The sequence below is a fragment of the Myxocyprinus asiaticus genome, chromosome 17, assembly GCF_019703515.2.
Source record: "Myxocyprinus asiaticus isolate MX2 ecotype Aquarium Trade chromosome 17, UBuf_Myxa_2, whole genome shotgun sequence".
Classification (NCBI taxonomy): domain Eukaryota; kingdom Metazoa; phylum Chordata; class Actinopteri; order Cypriniformes; family Catostomidae; genus Myxocyprinus; species Myxocyprinus asiaticus.
The window spans coordinates 11,906,405-11,923,016 of record NC_059360.1 but is presented as its reverse complement, the minus strand read 5'-3'; the positions used below and the strand labels follow the sequence as shown (position 1 = coordinate 11,923,016).

Genomic DNA, 16,612 nt, shown 5'->3' with positions numbered 1-16,612 from the left:
TTTGAAAGACTAATCAGAGATTACATCTGCTCTGTGCTGCCTCCCTCACTGGACCCATTGCAGTTTGCTTACCGCAACAACCGCTCCACTGACGATGCCATTGCATCTACACTACACACTGCTCTCTCCCACCTGGAAAAAAGGAACACTTATGTGACAATGCTGTTTGTAGACTACAGCTGAGCATTCAACACCATAGTGCCCTCCAAGCTTGATGTGAAACTCCGGGCTCCCTGTGCAGCTGGATCCTGTACTTCCTGTCAAGCAGACGCCAGGTGGTTAGAATGGGCAGTAACATCTCCTCATCACTGACCCTCAACACTGGAGCCCCACAGGGCTGTGTTCTCAGCCCACTCCTCATAACTGTGTGGCAACACATAGCTCCAATGCCATCATTAAGTTTGCTGATGATACGACGGTGGTAGGTCTGATCACTGACAATGATGAAACAACCTACAGAGAGGAGGTGCACACTCTGACACTCAGGAGCACAACCTCTCCCTTAGCGTCAGCAAGACAAAGGAGCTTGTGGTGGATTTCAGGAGAAGAGAAAGGGAACACAGCCCCATCACCATCAATGGAGCACCAGTGGAGAGAGTCAGCAGCTTCAAGTTCCTCAGTGTCCACATCACTGAGGAACTTACATGGTCTGTCCACACTGAGGCCGTTGTGAAGAAGGCTCATCAGTGCCTCTTCTTCCTGAGATGGCTGAGGAAGTTTGGAATGAACCACCACATCCTCACAAGGTTCTATACCAACACTGTAGAGAGCATCCTGACTGGTTGCATCTCCACCTGGTACGGCAGTAGCACTGCCCACAACCACAAAGCCCTGCAAAGGATGGTGCGAACTGCCAGACACATCATCGGAGGTGAGCTTCCCTCCCTCCAGGACATATATACCAAGCGGTGTGTGAAAAAAGCTCAGAGGATCATCAGAGACTCCAGCCACCCAAGCCATGGGCTGCTCTCACTGCTACCATCAGGCAGGCGGTATCGCAGCATCAAGACCCGCACCAGCCGACTTCATGACAGCTTCTTCCCCCAAGCAATCAGACTTTTGAACTCTTGATCTCTCATGATCAATATACATCAGCAATGTACTTTATTAATCTTATACCTCACACTGGACTGTCATAAATTATATTCTCTCTTAACAACACACTGGCAACTGACTATCAACCGACAGCCTGAATGTCAATACAGTACAATACATCCTACTGTACATTTTATATATACTATATATACTATTTTTTATTGTATAATGTGATTTGATAATCTTCCCTTTTCAATATAACTAATGTTAACCCTGTCCATGACAACCATGTCACTCATGTTTATCACATCTGTTTGCTGTTAGCCAGCTAACACTGCATGCACAATTATTAGGCAAGTATTCTGATCATATCATTATTTCCATGCACATTTTCCAACTCCAAACCATATAAACTTGAAAGCTTATTGAATTCAATCATTTTCAGGTGATATGTATTTGTGTAATGAGGGAGGGTGTGGTGAAAGTGACTAACACCTTATATCAACGTGTGCATAATTATTAGGCAGCTTCATTACCTCAGGTAAAATGGGCCAAAAAAGAGATTTAACTGAAATGTTGACTGAAAAGTCAAAAATTGTAAAATGCCTCTCAGACTCTTGAAATAGCTAAACTACTGAGGTGTGACCACCGGACAATCAAACGTTTTGTTGTGATAGTCAACTGGGGTGCAAAAAACGCATGGAGAAGAAAAGGCGCAAATTAACTGCAAAAGACTTGAGGAGAATTAAACGTGAAGCTACCAGGAACCCATTATCCTCCAGTGCCACCATATTCCAGAACTGCAACCTACCTGGAGTGTCCAGAAGTACAAGGTGTCAAGTGCTCAGAGACATGGCCAAGGTCAAGAAGGCTGAAACAACCACCACTGAATAAGATTCACAAGTTGAAGCATCAGTATTGGGCAAATAAATACCTGAAGACAGGTTTTTCAAAGGTTTTATGGACAGACGAAATGAGAGTGACTCTTGATGGACCAGATGGATGGGCCCATGGCTGGATCACTAATCGACACAGGGAACCACTTCGAGTCAGGCACCAGCAAGGTGGAGGAGGGGTACTGGTATGGGCTGCTATCATTAAGGATGAGGTAGTTGGACCATTTCGAGTTGAAGGTGAACTGAAACTCAACTCCCAAACCTACTGCCAGTTTCTGGAAAGTAGTTTCTTCAAGCAGTGGTACAGGAAGAAGTCCTCAGCATTCAAGCAGGCCATGATCTTTATGCAGGACAATGCTCCATCACATGCATCCAAGTACTCCACTGCTTGGCTAGCCAGCAAGGGCCTCAAATATGCCCAAATAATGACTTGGCCCCTTCCTCACCTGACTTAAATCCTACTGAGAACTTGTGGGCCCTTCTCAAATGTGAAATTTACAGTGAGGGAAGACAATACACCTCTTTGAACAGCATTTGGGAGGCTATGGTTGCTGGTTCAGTGAAAGTTGATCATGAACAGATCAAGAAACTGACAGACTCCATGGATGGAAGGCTCATGGCAGTTATTGAAAAGAAGGGTGGCTATATTGGTCACTGAATATTTGTGAAAGGCCAAAAATGTTATTTAATTGTCATTTTGTGTTACTTATTTGTTGCACTTACTCTAAAAATTTAGAATAAACAATTGAGTTGGGAGAAATTATTTTTGTAATTTAGTTGCCTAATAATTGTGCACACTAATAGTTGCCTAATAATTGTGCACACTTATATATCCCCCTGAGAAAGACAAAACTCACTTTTCCTTTGTTAAACATTCAGGTTTGAGGTTCAATAACATTTTGAATTGATTGAGAGCCTTGTGTTTGTTCAACAATAAAATTAATCCTGAGGAATACAATTTACCTAATAATTATGCACGCAGTGTAGTTTGTCAGTGCAGTAAGTAAGATTGAAAGGTAAACATCAGAGCATCTTTTTGCAGCTCAGCAGACAACGGAGCAGTGGTGGATTGTGTCTGTTGAGTGTTGATTTCACACTACGTTGTTACCTAGTTGGTGAGGCACAATGCTGGAAAGTAAATAAAGTCCATCTTTTGCTCTCCATGGCAACGTGCTTATAGCTAACTAGCTAATCAAGTAGCTACTTTCATTGGAGTGGAAGCTAATATGTAAACATGTATTAACCAAACTGTTTTGTTCAGGATTCACAGTTGATGAACTGAACCCCCTTCAACCGAACAATTCCAGTCATTGCATTTATAAAATGTAATATTTAAAAGTCTGGTTTTCCACCGTTGAAAGTTTCCCCTGAACTTGAATAGCAGAATACAGTGTAACGCCGCTGTATATCTCTTGACTCGGCAGGTGTAAATGCTTCTTGTTTTACAACCTGCCCCTAATTGACTGGCAGTATTCAAATAGTCAGCATTTTACTGATACTAAACATTACTACTGATGTTTATTTAGCTATTTATTTTATTTGAATTTATTCTTTATTTTAATGGTCAGCATTTTACTGATACTAAACAGTACTACTGATTTTTATTTAGCTATTTATTGTATTTTTATTTATTCTTTATTTAAATGGTCAGCAATTGACTGATACTGAACATACAGTACTGATGTTTAAGCTATTTATTGTATTTTTATTTATTCTTTATTTTCTCAGTGTTCTTTTCAAGAATTTGTTGACAATGTATAATAATAATGTCAAATATTCTTTGATACAAATATTTGTTTAAGAAAGCAGCCTTCTGAGTACCTTTGCATAGTCATATCGGTGCAAAATCGGTGCACAATCCACATAGAAAAGGTCTGTTTTCATTCCAGCTCAAAATTAACTATATCGGCCACCATATCGGTAATCGGTGAATCGGTCTCAAAAATCCCATATCGGTCAGGCTCTAGTGCTAACCCCTTTAATTTGCCCTGCCACTCACACTTTACGCAAGTTTTTATTTAGAAATATGTTTGAAAAGACAAAGACTATTGTGCAACGAGCAGCCTTATTTATATCTGAAAAAAAAAAAATCCATATATACGTCACTAATCATCGGGAAAATCTTCTGATTATCGATGTGTGAAAAAAGCATCGATCCCAAGCCTAATAAGGTGCTTTATAAACTTCACAATTACTTTTTCTCAAGACATAGCACAGAGAATGAGAACTTGGTTATGTAAATCTAAAAAAATTAAAATAATAAATAAATAAATACTACAACAGTATTGCATGGTCGGATTTTGAAGGAAGAAGATCAGAAATCATAACCCCACTTCTCTGATCATTAGACTGATTAGATCCAGGCTGACAGGAAATCTGCTTCCCTAACCTCATACTTTGTCACTCTAATGCCACGACTTGGCTGAGGAACAATCATGACAGCTTTTCTAGTGAATCAAATTGACTGTCTGACCACCCACTAAAAACAGGAAGGAAACTAAAGGAAACAAAGGCTTCTTTTTAACTTGGCACAGTGTCTAAAAAATGTGGTGGCCGTGAGATGCTGAAAAAACTGCGAGATGCAGTGCAACAGTCAAAGATGTCCATCCTGCACATGTTTAAATAGGAAAACAATGGAATAACAGAGCAGAAGAGCAAAAACACATTAGATGTGAACAGCCCCTAATGCGTTCGTTCATGTGTGTCTGTGAAAAAAAGCTAGAACAAGTTAGGTACGCCAGTTAATTGTTTTCATTAATTACAAACCCGACCCAAACCTGAAGTCATACTAGAAAAAATGACAGAGGTTGCAGACCTCTAGTGTGACATTGGTCTGTGTCTGAGTCTTAAGGGGTCTGTTATTGGTCTGGGTCTTAAGAGGTTAGGTATTAGTCTAAGTCTTGGAGGGTCTGGTCATGAATTTAACTCTGCACCTGACCACAGAGCACATCTAAGAAGCAATCATGGGAAAATAATTGAATAGCCACTGTTAATGCCATGCAGCAATTATTGCTTGATCTCTACAGTGTGTACTATGTGTGTTAGAAAATAATACCTCTGGGTTGTAACCACCATTTCCTGTAAAATCTATAACAGTCTTTTTCTAGTCTAATTCTTGATCAGGCCAAATATCAAGGACGCACTGGATGGTGACTTGTGAGCAAGAACGTAATAAATACATGGAGGAAACAAGTGTTAACAGACGTTATTCTTTCAACATGTCGCTAGTCTTGCAACCAACCTCACGTGTGTGATGATAATAATGCTGTCACTGGTGTGTAATAGTTCCAGTAGTTCTGTCACTTGCTACAAATGTGCTGGGATGTGCAATCGCGCAACAGGAAGATCGTAGCACATCTCAAAGCACATCACACAATAGATGTGTTCTACATCCTCTTGTCTTTTCTAGTTTTTTCTTCCAAGGTAGCTTGGCAAGACTGGTCTTCATAAGAATGCAAGTCCGTTCTTTGCATTCTTAATTTTGAGAAACACCCAGTAAGATTTAGGATTGGGGTTTAGTTTATGGTTAATAAATTGGTGTATGGATTATAAAATATGCAATCCTCTTCACTGTATTACATTATTTACAATTAAAAACAACTTGCATTTGGCACTCCTCTGTGGACATTTCACCTGGAAACTGGATCTCACACATGCTCATACATTTAACAACTCTTCCAGCTTTGGCCACTAGGGGCAGTGGTTCGAATTTCGATAAGCATTGACCATTTTTAGCCGAAGACATTTCGACCTACTGTCGCCGAATTCACGGTGAGATCAGTCTCTAGTGGAAGAACATCAGCATGAATTCTGGAACCACTTATAATAACTAAATGCTACAACCCCATGCCATGTGGTTCACCTTCACCATGCTAAACATTAACTGCAACATGTTGAGGAAGTGTGTTTGATTATTTTCCCTGAGCTTATAGCAACAAACTAAAACTTGCACAGACTAAATAACTGGTAAAGTTGTTTGTCCATTTTAGTAGCACAATTAACATTAGCTACAAAACATGCAGAGAAGAGCAGATCCCTTTTGAGGATGCCAATATGACAAAAATGTGGCATTCCTTTCAGTTGATGAAACTTATAAAAGGGGTACAAGAGACACTAATTTTATCAGGATGTAATTGAAGCTTCTGGGAGGCTGGTAATCTATGGTATTTTCTTAGAGTTAGCCGTATCATTAAATGCTGATAGCCACTGCTATCTCTTCACAGCAAAATGCCTTAGCACTGACCCAGAACACATTCTCTCTGTCAGAAAAACTTCCTTATCCAAATCCCAGCTGTCCCACACTGTACAGTATATCCAGCACACAGCGCTGCCTCTGGCCCACACAGGGAGAACAGCCCTTTGTGCCTTGACTCTGTCTCCCAACTTGTTCTGCCTATCTCTCTCACACACACATTTCTCTCCCTTTATTCAACTATCTAGCTCTGGCTCGCTCACATTATCCCCCTTATTCTCTGTTAGCTCCAGTCCTTGTCCAAGTCTGCTGTCTGCCTAGTGTAATTTAGCCTGGAAACACAAGTGCACACATACTGTACATACTCTCTCTCTCTCTCTCTCTCTCTGTCTGTCTGTCTGTCTTTCACACACACACACACACACACACACACACTCACACAAACACACAACAATCACATGGAACCGAACAGTCAATTTTCGGAAGTAAACATTTTTGCCATAGAGAAACTGATTTTTAATGATAGCAGATAAACCTTTTAAGACAGACTAACCATGAGCAGTGGGATTGTAAAGTAATGATATATGCTTCTGTAGAAGCCACAAGTCAAGTGATTTCATTTAAAAAAATCAGGTTTAATAGATGAATTCCTGGTGAAGAACTATACCCTTAATACTGAAAAGCGAAACATCAGTTAGAGAAGTGGTTGTTACAATGTAAACATAAATAATGACAAAAGACCAGCAACAACTGCTGACTACCATTAAGCATCACAAATGACATGGATTCAGTCTCCCTATGCTCCCAACTATTTCTATTTTTGTACACACTACCGGTCAAAAGTTTTGAAACACTTTTTTCTTCACATTTTAGAATAATAGTAAAATCATCAAAACTATGGAATAACATAAATGGAACTATGGGAATTATGTTGTGACTAAACAAAATCCAAAATAAATCACTGTGTTATATTTCAGCATCTTCAAAGTAGTCACCCTTTGCCTAGAATTTGCAGAAATGTAATCTTGACATTTTCTCAACCAACTTCTTGAGGTATCACCCTGGGATACGTTCCCATCTATGTTGGGCACTTATTGGCTTCTTTTCTTTATTATTTGGTCCAAGTCATCAATTTCAATATTTTTTGTTTTTTTTTATTATTAAATTTTAGTTTTGTAATGAAATAAATTAATATGGTGGAACAATTATATTTTTGTCTACAAAACTAATTTCAAATATTTAAGCATACGCCTTCAGGAGATTTGAAATGATTTTTAAGATCATGAGAAACATTTCAGTCAAGTGTTTCAAAACTTTTGACCAGTAGTGTATATCTGAATATTTTGGAATATATTGATTTTTATATAGTTTTTTTCTTGTAAAATCGAAGTTTGTAATGTTGTAATGTTCAGAGCTCTATTTCTAAATAACAGTGTTGAGGAGTAGATAACTAAATGTAGCGACTCTAAAATCTAAACCACATTTTTGAAGTAGTGTGGCGAGTCAGTAACCAGTGACGATCTACATTTTCCAACAAATAGCACTGTAGCGTTACAAAATGCTTGATTTGTCACATTGTATTGCGCATGCAGCTATGGAGCCGAGGGAGTAATCAAACATGCCCACCTATAGTGATATTATAATAACAAGGACTGTAGTAACTATATTTTTTGGTGTGAACAATGGCTTTACTATTGTAATATTGTAGTAACCATGACTGCAGTTTTTTTTACTGTAACCATGATTTTGATACAATTAACCATAGTTTTACAGCACTGCAGTGTCCAATATAGTAATAATGTTTTTACTATAGCAATATTGTTGTAACCATGACTGTATTATCCATGGTTATTTTTTTGTAAGAGAATATCACCTTAATAAAATAGCTATCAGGTGATATTATTGAATTCTTTATTATTGAATTTGAATAAAAAAAATACAAAAATGTTGTTCAGTGTCGTTAGCTACTTTTTTTAATAGTTTGATGTGTAGGCTCACTACTTTTTCAAAAGAGTAGCTTGACTGTAGTTTAACTACTTTAAGTTATGCATAGATTGTAGCTTGGGAAGCTACAGTTTCACAGACGACCCCAACACTGCTAAATACACAGATAGCCGCGTTTTTATTTGTGAGGGTGTGCTAGTGCATGCTAGGGCCAGTTGCATTCCCACTGTCACTTCTGGGGCTTCATCATGCCTCCTCGGGGCCATCGGCCAATGGCCTTTGGTCCGCTGATTACCCTTGGGCCAAACAAGGCCAACAGGGTACTGAGGCAGGTTCAATGTCAAAGGCAGAGTTTCGCCGAACTTGCCAGGTTGTGTTTCCAGCTCACAATGGTACAGGTTTGGGAAAAAAAAAATAATGTAAAAATGCAGGCACAGTACAAATCCATTAAAATGCCCAATGGACAAAGCGGTGTCCAGATAAATTACTTTCCATGGTTCTGTGAACGTTCATAGATGTGTACTGGGACATCATCTCGATGTTAGTGGATAGACCATATGGGACACCATGGCAGTTACAGTTGGTGAGATGTCAACACTAACTTATCTTGCTGTTTACATTTGATATAAACTCGATTTTCTAGATAACTATATAACATGATACCTCAGCTTGAGCTTCCCTCTTGCTTGGGAAATGAGCGAGGTGTGTGACATTGGCACTGCAGCAGAGTATTAAGGGCGGGTTTTTGGGCAACGCTGAGGAGTTGTTGGCCCGATAGTGGGAACGCAGATCGATTTTGGTCTTGCGGCTCGAGGCCCGATAGTGGACTTTTGAAATGAGAAGGCAGGGTGCCATATCAGGGTTATTTACTTATTTATTTATTTTAAGTCCAATGTAAATTCATATTTAAGTTTCATTTGACATTTGCACAGCTTAGAGGTTAAACCCATAGAGAAATCTGATATATAACAAAATATTTAATATAAAAAAGAAGGCCAATATACAAAAAAGACACATCCTTGCACATACTGTATATGCAACAACTTCCTGTATATTTCAAAATGCTACAAAAATGTTTTCATATATATATATATATATATATATATATATATATATATATATATATATATATATCATAGTGGAATTTGAATATGGCCTATATATATATGCCCAAATATCTGAAGTATGGTTTTATATATATGTTCATCGCCATATACTGTATAATGGGAAGGCATAAAAATACCTTTTATCTTACACTGTAAATAAGCATACAATACCTATATTTTTGTATGTTTATATTAACAGACTATGTATTAAATCAAGTAAAATCAAAGATTATCAAGTTCATTTTGATTTGGACGTGAACAAAAGAGGAGTTGTCCGAGTCAGTTAGTTGTTTACTAATGTAAATAGTCTCTCCACTTCCATCAGCTCGTCCCATTCACAGCAATCTGCATAGACCCACTGCTGCTGCGAACATAAGAGTCAGGAATTATCTCATTGATTGATTGACAGCATACTGAACGAATCAGCGCTACGTGGAGACAACGTCTCCCCTCATGTAACTTTTCACCTGTATTCAGCACTTACCCCCTCTCACATTCATGGCACGTTGGAGTTTAATAAGACTGTAATGCGTTCAAGGTAGGCGTTTCTTTACAAATATAACTACTGTCCACATTATTTGAGCTCACATTTCGTAATATTTTCTTTCTTTTATTTATTTATTATTTTACCCAAATTTTAGAGGAGGCATTGCCTCCCTTGCCTCCTCGGAGAAAACACCACTGATGTACTTGCATGTTAAACATGTTTTACATGTAAACTCTCCCTCTCACCCACAAACACACACTAAAACCTGCAGTTCGGGTGTGATGTGGGCCACTCTAATAAAAAGAGCACAGAAGGGGGGGTGCGGGGGGCTTGGCACTCATCTGCAGTGCTGGGAGAATGCAGTTTTGGCATGGAGCACAGACTCGCCTCGCTGTGTTTGTTCTTTACACATTTTTACAAGGTTTCGGTGATGCACTCGACCAGGTATGTTGTATGCCCCGCATCCCCAGCCAACCACCAAGCACTTTTTAATCAGTCACACTGTGGTCGTGTTCGTCTAACTTTTGTGGGGCAGCTTGACCTAACTACCATGAAATGTACTTTAACAGAATGCTCTATTTAAAGGAATCATTAGATCCATAGATTCAGTATATAAATTGAGTAATGTTTGAAAGGAGTTAACGCGTGACACCTGTTCATGATGTCGCAAAGGAACATTTTGCTTGAAACAGTTTGCGAGAACAGCTATTCCTGAGAACTTAATGTTGTGGCAAGCCTCATGCCATATCATTTAACTAAACTACCAAACGAAAACAGATTAAATTACACATTGTCATGTTGGAAAAAGTTCACACTCTATTAAGTCCAGACTTAAAAGGTCAGGAAATATTGAAGTGCTCTATTTAGGATACAAATCATGAGTGTTCTGCAGACTCAAAAGTATGTTTGGAGAAAAAGCTGTAAATTTAGACTTTGGCCAAAGACAAAAGCGTTTTTAATGCTATCTCATGACATCTAAACACTTTTACTATGACTTGTAAGGTGATACATTTTATTACATTTATAAGCTTGTTTAGACACAATCCAATTGTGCAGTAAGCTCAACTGAGAGAGCATTGCACTTGAGATGCAAAGGACCGAGTCCTAAATAGAATGCGGGTCAACATTTGAGTTGAAAGTATCACAAATGATGTGGTTGCTTCTAGAGGGTGACCGATATATCGGTTTTGCCAATTAATCGGCACCAACAACAGATTTCTGGAACTATCGGTTATCTGCAAAAATCCACACCGATAGTTTTTCAGCATTGCGTCCGGTGCTGGAGCGGCTGGGAAGGGTCTGCTGTCTTTATACAGTTTGAGAGCGGCACTTCACTGATGCCTTGTGGTGTTTGTTTTGACATGTGTGACTACTCTACAACACTTCAGATGTGGATTTAAAACATCAACATCGAAAAGGTATGTATACAGTACACTACAGTAAACATTGTCATATCATTATAAAGTAATTAATTTGTTGACTACACGCTGCATTAGTAGAGAACAGCAGTATGTTTTCCAACAAGGCTGAGAGGACGCTAACATTAAAGCTAACCACAAGTGGTTAGAACAACGTGACAAAAATACACACAAATCCTACCCAAATGTTTAAATGTCACGATTGTTACCATCTATTACCATCTATTTGCATTAGTTTATATCCAGCTGATCATGTTTATGCATTCATTAGCTAGCTAAGTTGCATATTTAAAGCTAGTGACGTGAAAAAGCAAATTAATATCTTCATGTAGCTGATTTCCGAAATGCATCTGATTTCAATTACATTTTTTTATCCTCACTGTAATACGATGACTTCAGATCGATCACATTCTTGTGCTAAAAAAGGCTAGACACAGTGCAACAAATACAGTTTAACAGAAAGCAGGTGTCTCAATATGCTTTTTAAAGTTCTTTTTAATTAGACACATCATCTAAAAAACAGTGCTCCTGCACGAGACGCTAAATAAACAAAAACAAAAGGTAACAAAGACGTTTGTCTAGCATGCGTTTACACAGAAAAACAAATGGATGGCTGCAAAAGCGTTCAGTGTGAACAGCCCCTTATAGTTGGTGGAGGTCTTTGGCCGTTGCGTCTTGCTCTCTTATAAGCATTTCTCAGATTAAGCAATTAATTGTTTAAATGCTTTGTCAGGAAAGATGTTCAACTTGGAAATGTGGTTCGGTTCCAGTCTGTTGTGTTCCGTCTGTTTGAATAGCCCCTGGCCTGGGCTCATGGTCTGAGCCGCTTCACCACCGAGTTCAGCCGAATACCACTGCTATCTGTGAATAAGTCTACTCAACATACAACTCTTCTGAATAAAAAACAATGTGGTATTTCACTGTTATTATGAAGCTTGAGTCTGGAGTAGTAGGAATCAGTGCAAGTTTAACACCATGTGAACTGTCTATTGAAGCATTTTCCCCCCTCATTTTTACTTTTGACTTAACATTTGACAATATGGACAACTGCCCAACTTAGTTATCGGTATCTGTAAAATCCACTATCAGGCGACCTCTCGTTGCTTCAGCAATTGTTTTTTTTATGTCAAACTTTGTATTTTATGGCACTATCGGTTAGGTTTAGGTTTAAGGTTTAGGGTAGGGAGGCAGGTTTTGGTGATTTAAGACCCGATAGACATTAACTTTCAAAACCTCATCTGTTTTTCATCAGACAGTTGTTTTTTATGAAACTATCGGTTAGGTTTAGGTTTATGATTTAGGGTAGGGAGGTAGGTTCTGTGATTTAATATTTGATAGACCATTAACATTAAAAACCTCGTCTGTTTGGGAGATACGTCACCACATTCATGTAATTTTCATGAGATCAGTCTGCTATTTACACCTATAAAATGTGCACCGGTGAATACTTAACTGTATCTCTGTTTTACAATGGTTTCAAACGTTATTTATCCAATTAGAATTTAATGTTGGAACTATCTGTTTTGTAATAGTAGTCCACAAAAATGTGTTTGTTTTTTATGGTGTATGGGCAAAGACTACATCAGACTATGAGCTTTTATTTCTGTTTTAGTTTTTTTAGTTTTTTCTGTGTTGTCCCTTTAAATCCATAATGACGTCATGCTAACACAAGGATCATGTTTGACTGTGTTACCAGGCAAATAACAAGGAAAGCTCACAGTGATCTTTGCAAAGGACCAGTTTAACCCAAAGATCTCAAAGTATAGGGCAAAATAATTCCTACTGACAGCCTGGAAGTTCCCTGTGCCCAGACATTTCACTACTTGTTGACAGCATTAAATCCTAAGAAAATATTATTTTCTAAGTCTGCGGGATGTTAGAATTGGCCAGGTAGAAGTGCTCTGAATTACCATGACTGGAAAAGTGTGCTAAATTCATGTTAAATGTGGAAAAGGAAAACCTACAATCCCTCTGCTGTCAAGCATCGCATCCTTCCTTCCTCTCATACTATCTTTGTTTTTAATAAACCCAATCAACCGATTGTCTTTGTGGAAAGAGCTCGAGCATCATATTGGCCCAAATAAATCTTACACATAGCCCCGCAGCCTTAAGACCTCACGCTTTTGGTTTTTGGAGCTGACAGTGTACCAAGATAAGCTTTTACGAAGGAAGCACAGAAGGGAGTACAACTTTTGAAGTATTTAACTTTTCATTAATTTTTTAACATAGTCTTTTTGACCTCCTGTAATAATTAGGTGAGGTTGATGCAAAATGTGTTTTGTGGAGATACTGTATTCCTTGCAGTTTAACTGTTTTGGAAAATATCCCTTAAAGAGATAGTTCACCCAAAAATGTGAACCTGACTTTCTTTCTTCTGTGGAACACAAAAGGAGATGTTAGGCAGAATGTTAGGGACTGACAGCTTCAGTCACTATTCGCTATCACTGTATGGAAAAATATGCAATGAAAGTGAATGGTGACCAAGGCTCTCAGTCCCCAACATTCTGCCTAACATCACTTTTTGTGTTGCACAGAAGAAAGAAAGTCAGATAGATTTGGAACATCACGAGGGGGCGTAATTAATGAAATAATTTTCATTTTTGTGTGAACTATCCCTTTAAAAATGGTTTTACAATTTTGTACACTGCTGCTAGAATCTACCAAGAAAATAAAAATGCTCTTAATCTTAATCATTCGAGTTCCACACATATGCTGTGTTTTTGATAGATTTAATGTGCGCGCACATATCAGATTTTTATAATGACTCGCCAACCCCTAAAACCACAAATATGACAATACCTCAGCGGCATCCACAAATTATTCTCTCAAACTCCCTTGCACTGTCCTCATTCTCAATCTTTTTCTCATTTTTAGTCACTTTCACTCTCAACTGTCGATGTCTTGGTTTACATTTGAATGGATATGCAAGGACCTTGTGGCAATCTTAACAAACTTATGTTTGAATTTCTCAAATATTTTAGGATGGAGGAAAAGAAATGCTTTTAGGGGCAAGTTTTTATGTTTTGCCTGACAAGTAGTATCAATTACATGTAAATTAAACGAATTGTCATTAATTTAATATTTGATATAGACAGAGGATATAATGGATTTGAGAACAAGTGAAACAGCTCGTCACCTTAACGCAAACCTTCTTACTTATGGGCATGACATTCCCACATAAGCAAAAACAAAACTGACAGGGGTCATTTTTAAACACACCATATAGAACCACTATTCAAAATTGTCTGCAAACCAATTCAGCTGCAGAAAGAAGTACTCCACACAGTTTTCTTTGTTGAAATCGTATGAAATGCTGCATTGGAAAGGCAATGATCCTCTTTTCTATGGGCACAGAGGGGTGCATAGGAAGCAAAAGACCTTTATGACAAAAGTTCAATGGGTGTACTCAAGACTCACTGACAATCCCACAGCACAATGTGCTTCAGCAAGCAAAACCCAACTATTCAGCTGAATCACTAAAAGATGCTGTGAAATTGCCAGTGGGCTATTATGCATTCTAGAATGTTTAAGTTAATATTTCCTTAAAACTAATACGTACAAATGTAATAAATAAGCTAAAACTAGGTTGTAAGTATTTTAGGTGCAAATGGGGTATTTTGGGGTATACTGATGTCACTGTTTATCTAAAACGAATAAAATTAACCTAATATGGACAAAGGCTAAAACTAGGTTCTACATATTTTATTTAGGATGCAATGCCAATATACTGGGGTATAGGCTACTTAAATGTAATGAAATTGCAGTTGGGTTATTGTGCATTCTAGACTGTTTAGTTAATCTTTTCTAAACACTAATAAAAATAAACCTAGAATGGGCAAATGATAAAACTGGGATCTAAATATGGTATTTAGGGTGCAATGCCAATATGCTAAAGTAGGCTAAACTTTAACTTAATGTTTCTATATGGTAGTAGAATATGCCTTGAAATTGCCTGAGGATTATTATGTAATTCCATAATGTTTAGTTGGTCATTCCCAAACCCAATAGGCTATGACAAAGACTAAAACTGTTTTCAGTATAGTAATTAGGATGCAGTGCAAGAGGTATTATTAAATTTGATGTCTGCGTATACACCAGTTGGTTCATACACATGTAACTCTATTAGTAGATTGATTTTTGTCATGCATGACTATTTTTTCCCAATTTTGCATGTGCTACTACATTGTCATTGGCATGCGCTCTAAAATATCCAACCCATTTGTCTGACAGTATGAATAATATAAGCATTGACAACTTTAAATGACGCAGTCAAGTTATCAGACTGATACATCAAAAGTGCTCTTTCCAAATGCGCAAACATGCGCAGTTGTGCAACTGAATATCATGTGGTGTGGAGCGGAGTTCTGCAAGGACTTACCCTCGGACCATTCGACTTTTGCGCTGAGACTCCTGGCAGACACATCATCATGAAAAGCGTGAGGCAATACACAAATACAAAAAGGACCAAATTGTAGGAGTGCATTCTGTCTGATTCTGAAGTATTGCAACAATTGACAGTCTACGGACAAGCTTAAACTTAATTGGCAAAGGTTCCAAAGTTGCAGGAAATTCCAAAACTTTGTTCCCAAATGTATTCGTCCTCAGTGGGGGTTTCCTTTACATGTGTAAAGGGGTGTTCATTTTCATAGTGCCATAGAGAGGACTCATTCAAGATGATGTCGTAGTGATACACTCTTTCCACTGCGTGGGATGTACGGTCCTGTCTAGTGCTACAGGTTGACTAGTTTGTTTTACATTGAGACGCGTTTAAAACCTCAGGAGGTGGGATTATGTTGCGTGATTGACATTCAGAGGGTCCAATGACAGTGTGTTCAGACGGGTGGGGGTTGCAAAAGTCCGCGGATTAATCATCAGACCACTTTGGTTACCGCAAATGTAATGACGCACAACGTTTTATGATTCTCTTCTCATTTGTTTTGAAAAGGCTCCTATGCATTTGACAAATTATTTAGTTTTTTTTTTACGGTTAATTATTAAAGAGAAGCAGAGATGCCCCCGTAAACTGTACACTTTAGTGGTAAGAAATGACTCTAATGTTAGCTTAATTATGGTCGATTGCATTTTTTATTCAATTTGTAATGTCTGTCAATACATTTCTGATTAAAAAAAATAAATAAAATAAAAATAAATAAATAAATAAAAAAACTGTGCTGAAGTCCTTGGTTATTTGGAATAATTTACTTCAATATATGCTTATTAATGGTTCTGTGGTACAATACAGTTTAGGGAAACGTAAAATCAAGGCTGTTTTCAGTATTGTGGTACAAAGATAAAGATGATGCGTTTAACTTATTTTACTGATTACTGAAACAACTGATCTCAAGACATGAATTGTACATTTATTGTTGGCGTAGAAAGAATATCGGAACGTTCTATTTTAATTAAATTAAAATAAAGAAATAAAATCCTGGCTAACCAAAAGAGAACATTGTAATGTCTGTTCCAGTAAACATACTGGGAACCAAAAAAAAAAAAAAAAATTTAGCTGAGTAAGCCTTTTCCATTTTGCTATT

General features: G+C 37.9%; 1 protein-coding gene across 7 annotated transcripts in view; it reads right to left on the bottom strand.

Annotated features, from left to right (window-relative positions):
- Positions 1 to 15,801, bottom strand: part of LOC127455208 (SPARC-related modular calcium-binding protein 1-like) — a 134,954-nt gene extending 119,153 nt beyond the window's left edge. For all 7 annotated transcript variants that reach the window (XM_051722907.1, XM_051722908.1, XM_051722909.1 and 4 more), the window contains exon 1: positions 15,457 to 15,801. In XM_051722907.1, coding sequence (XP_051578867.1) covers positions 15,457 to 15,561 — 105 coding nt within the window. In that variant the 5' untranslated portion in view covers positions 15,562 to 15,801. The remainder of the gene's footprint in view (positions 1 to 15,456) is intronic.
- Between the last annotated feature and the right edge of the window lie 811 nt (positions 15,802 to 16,612).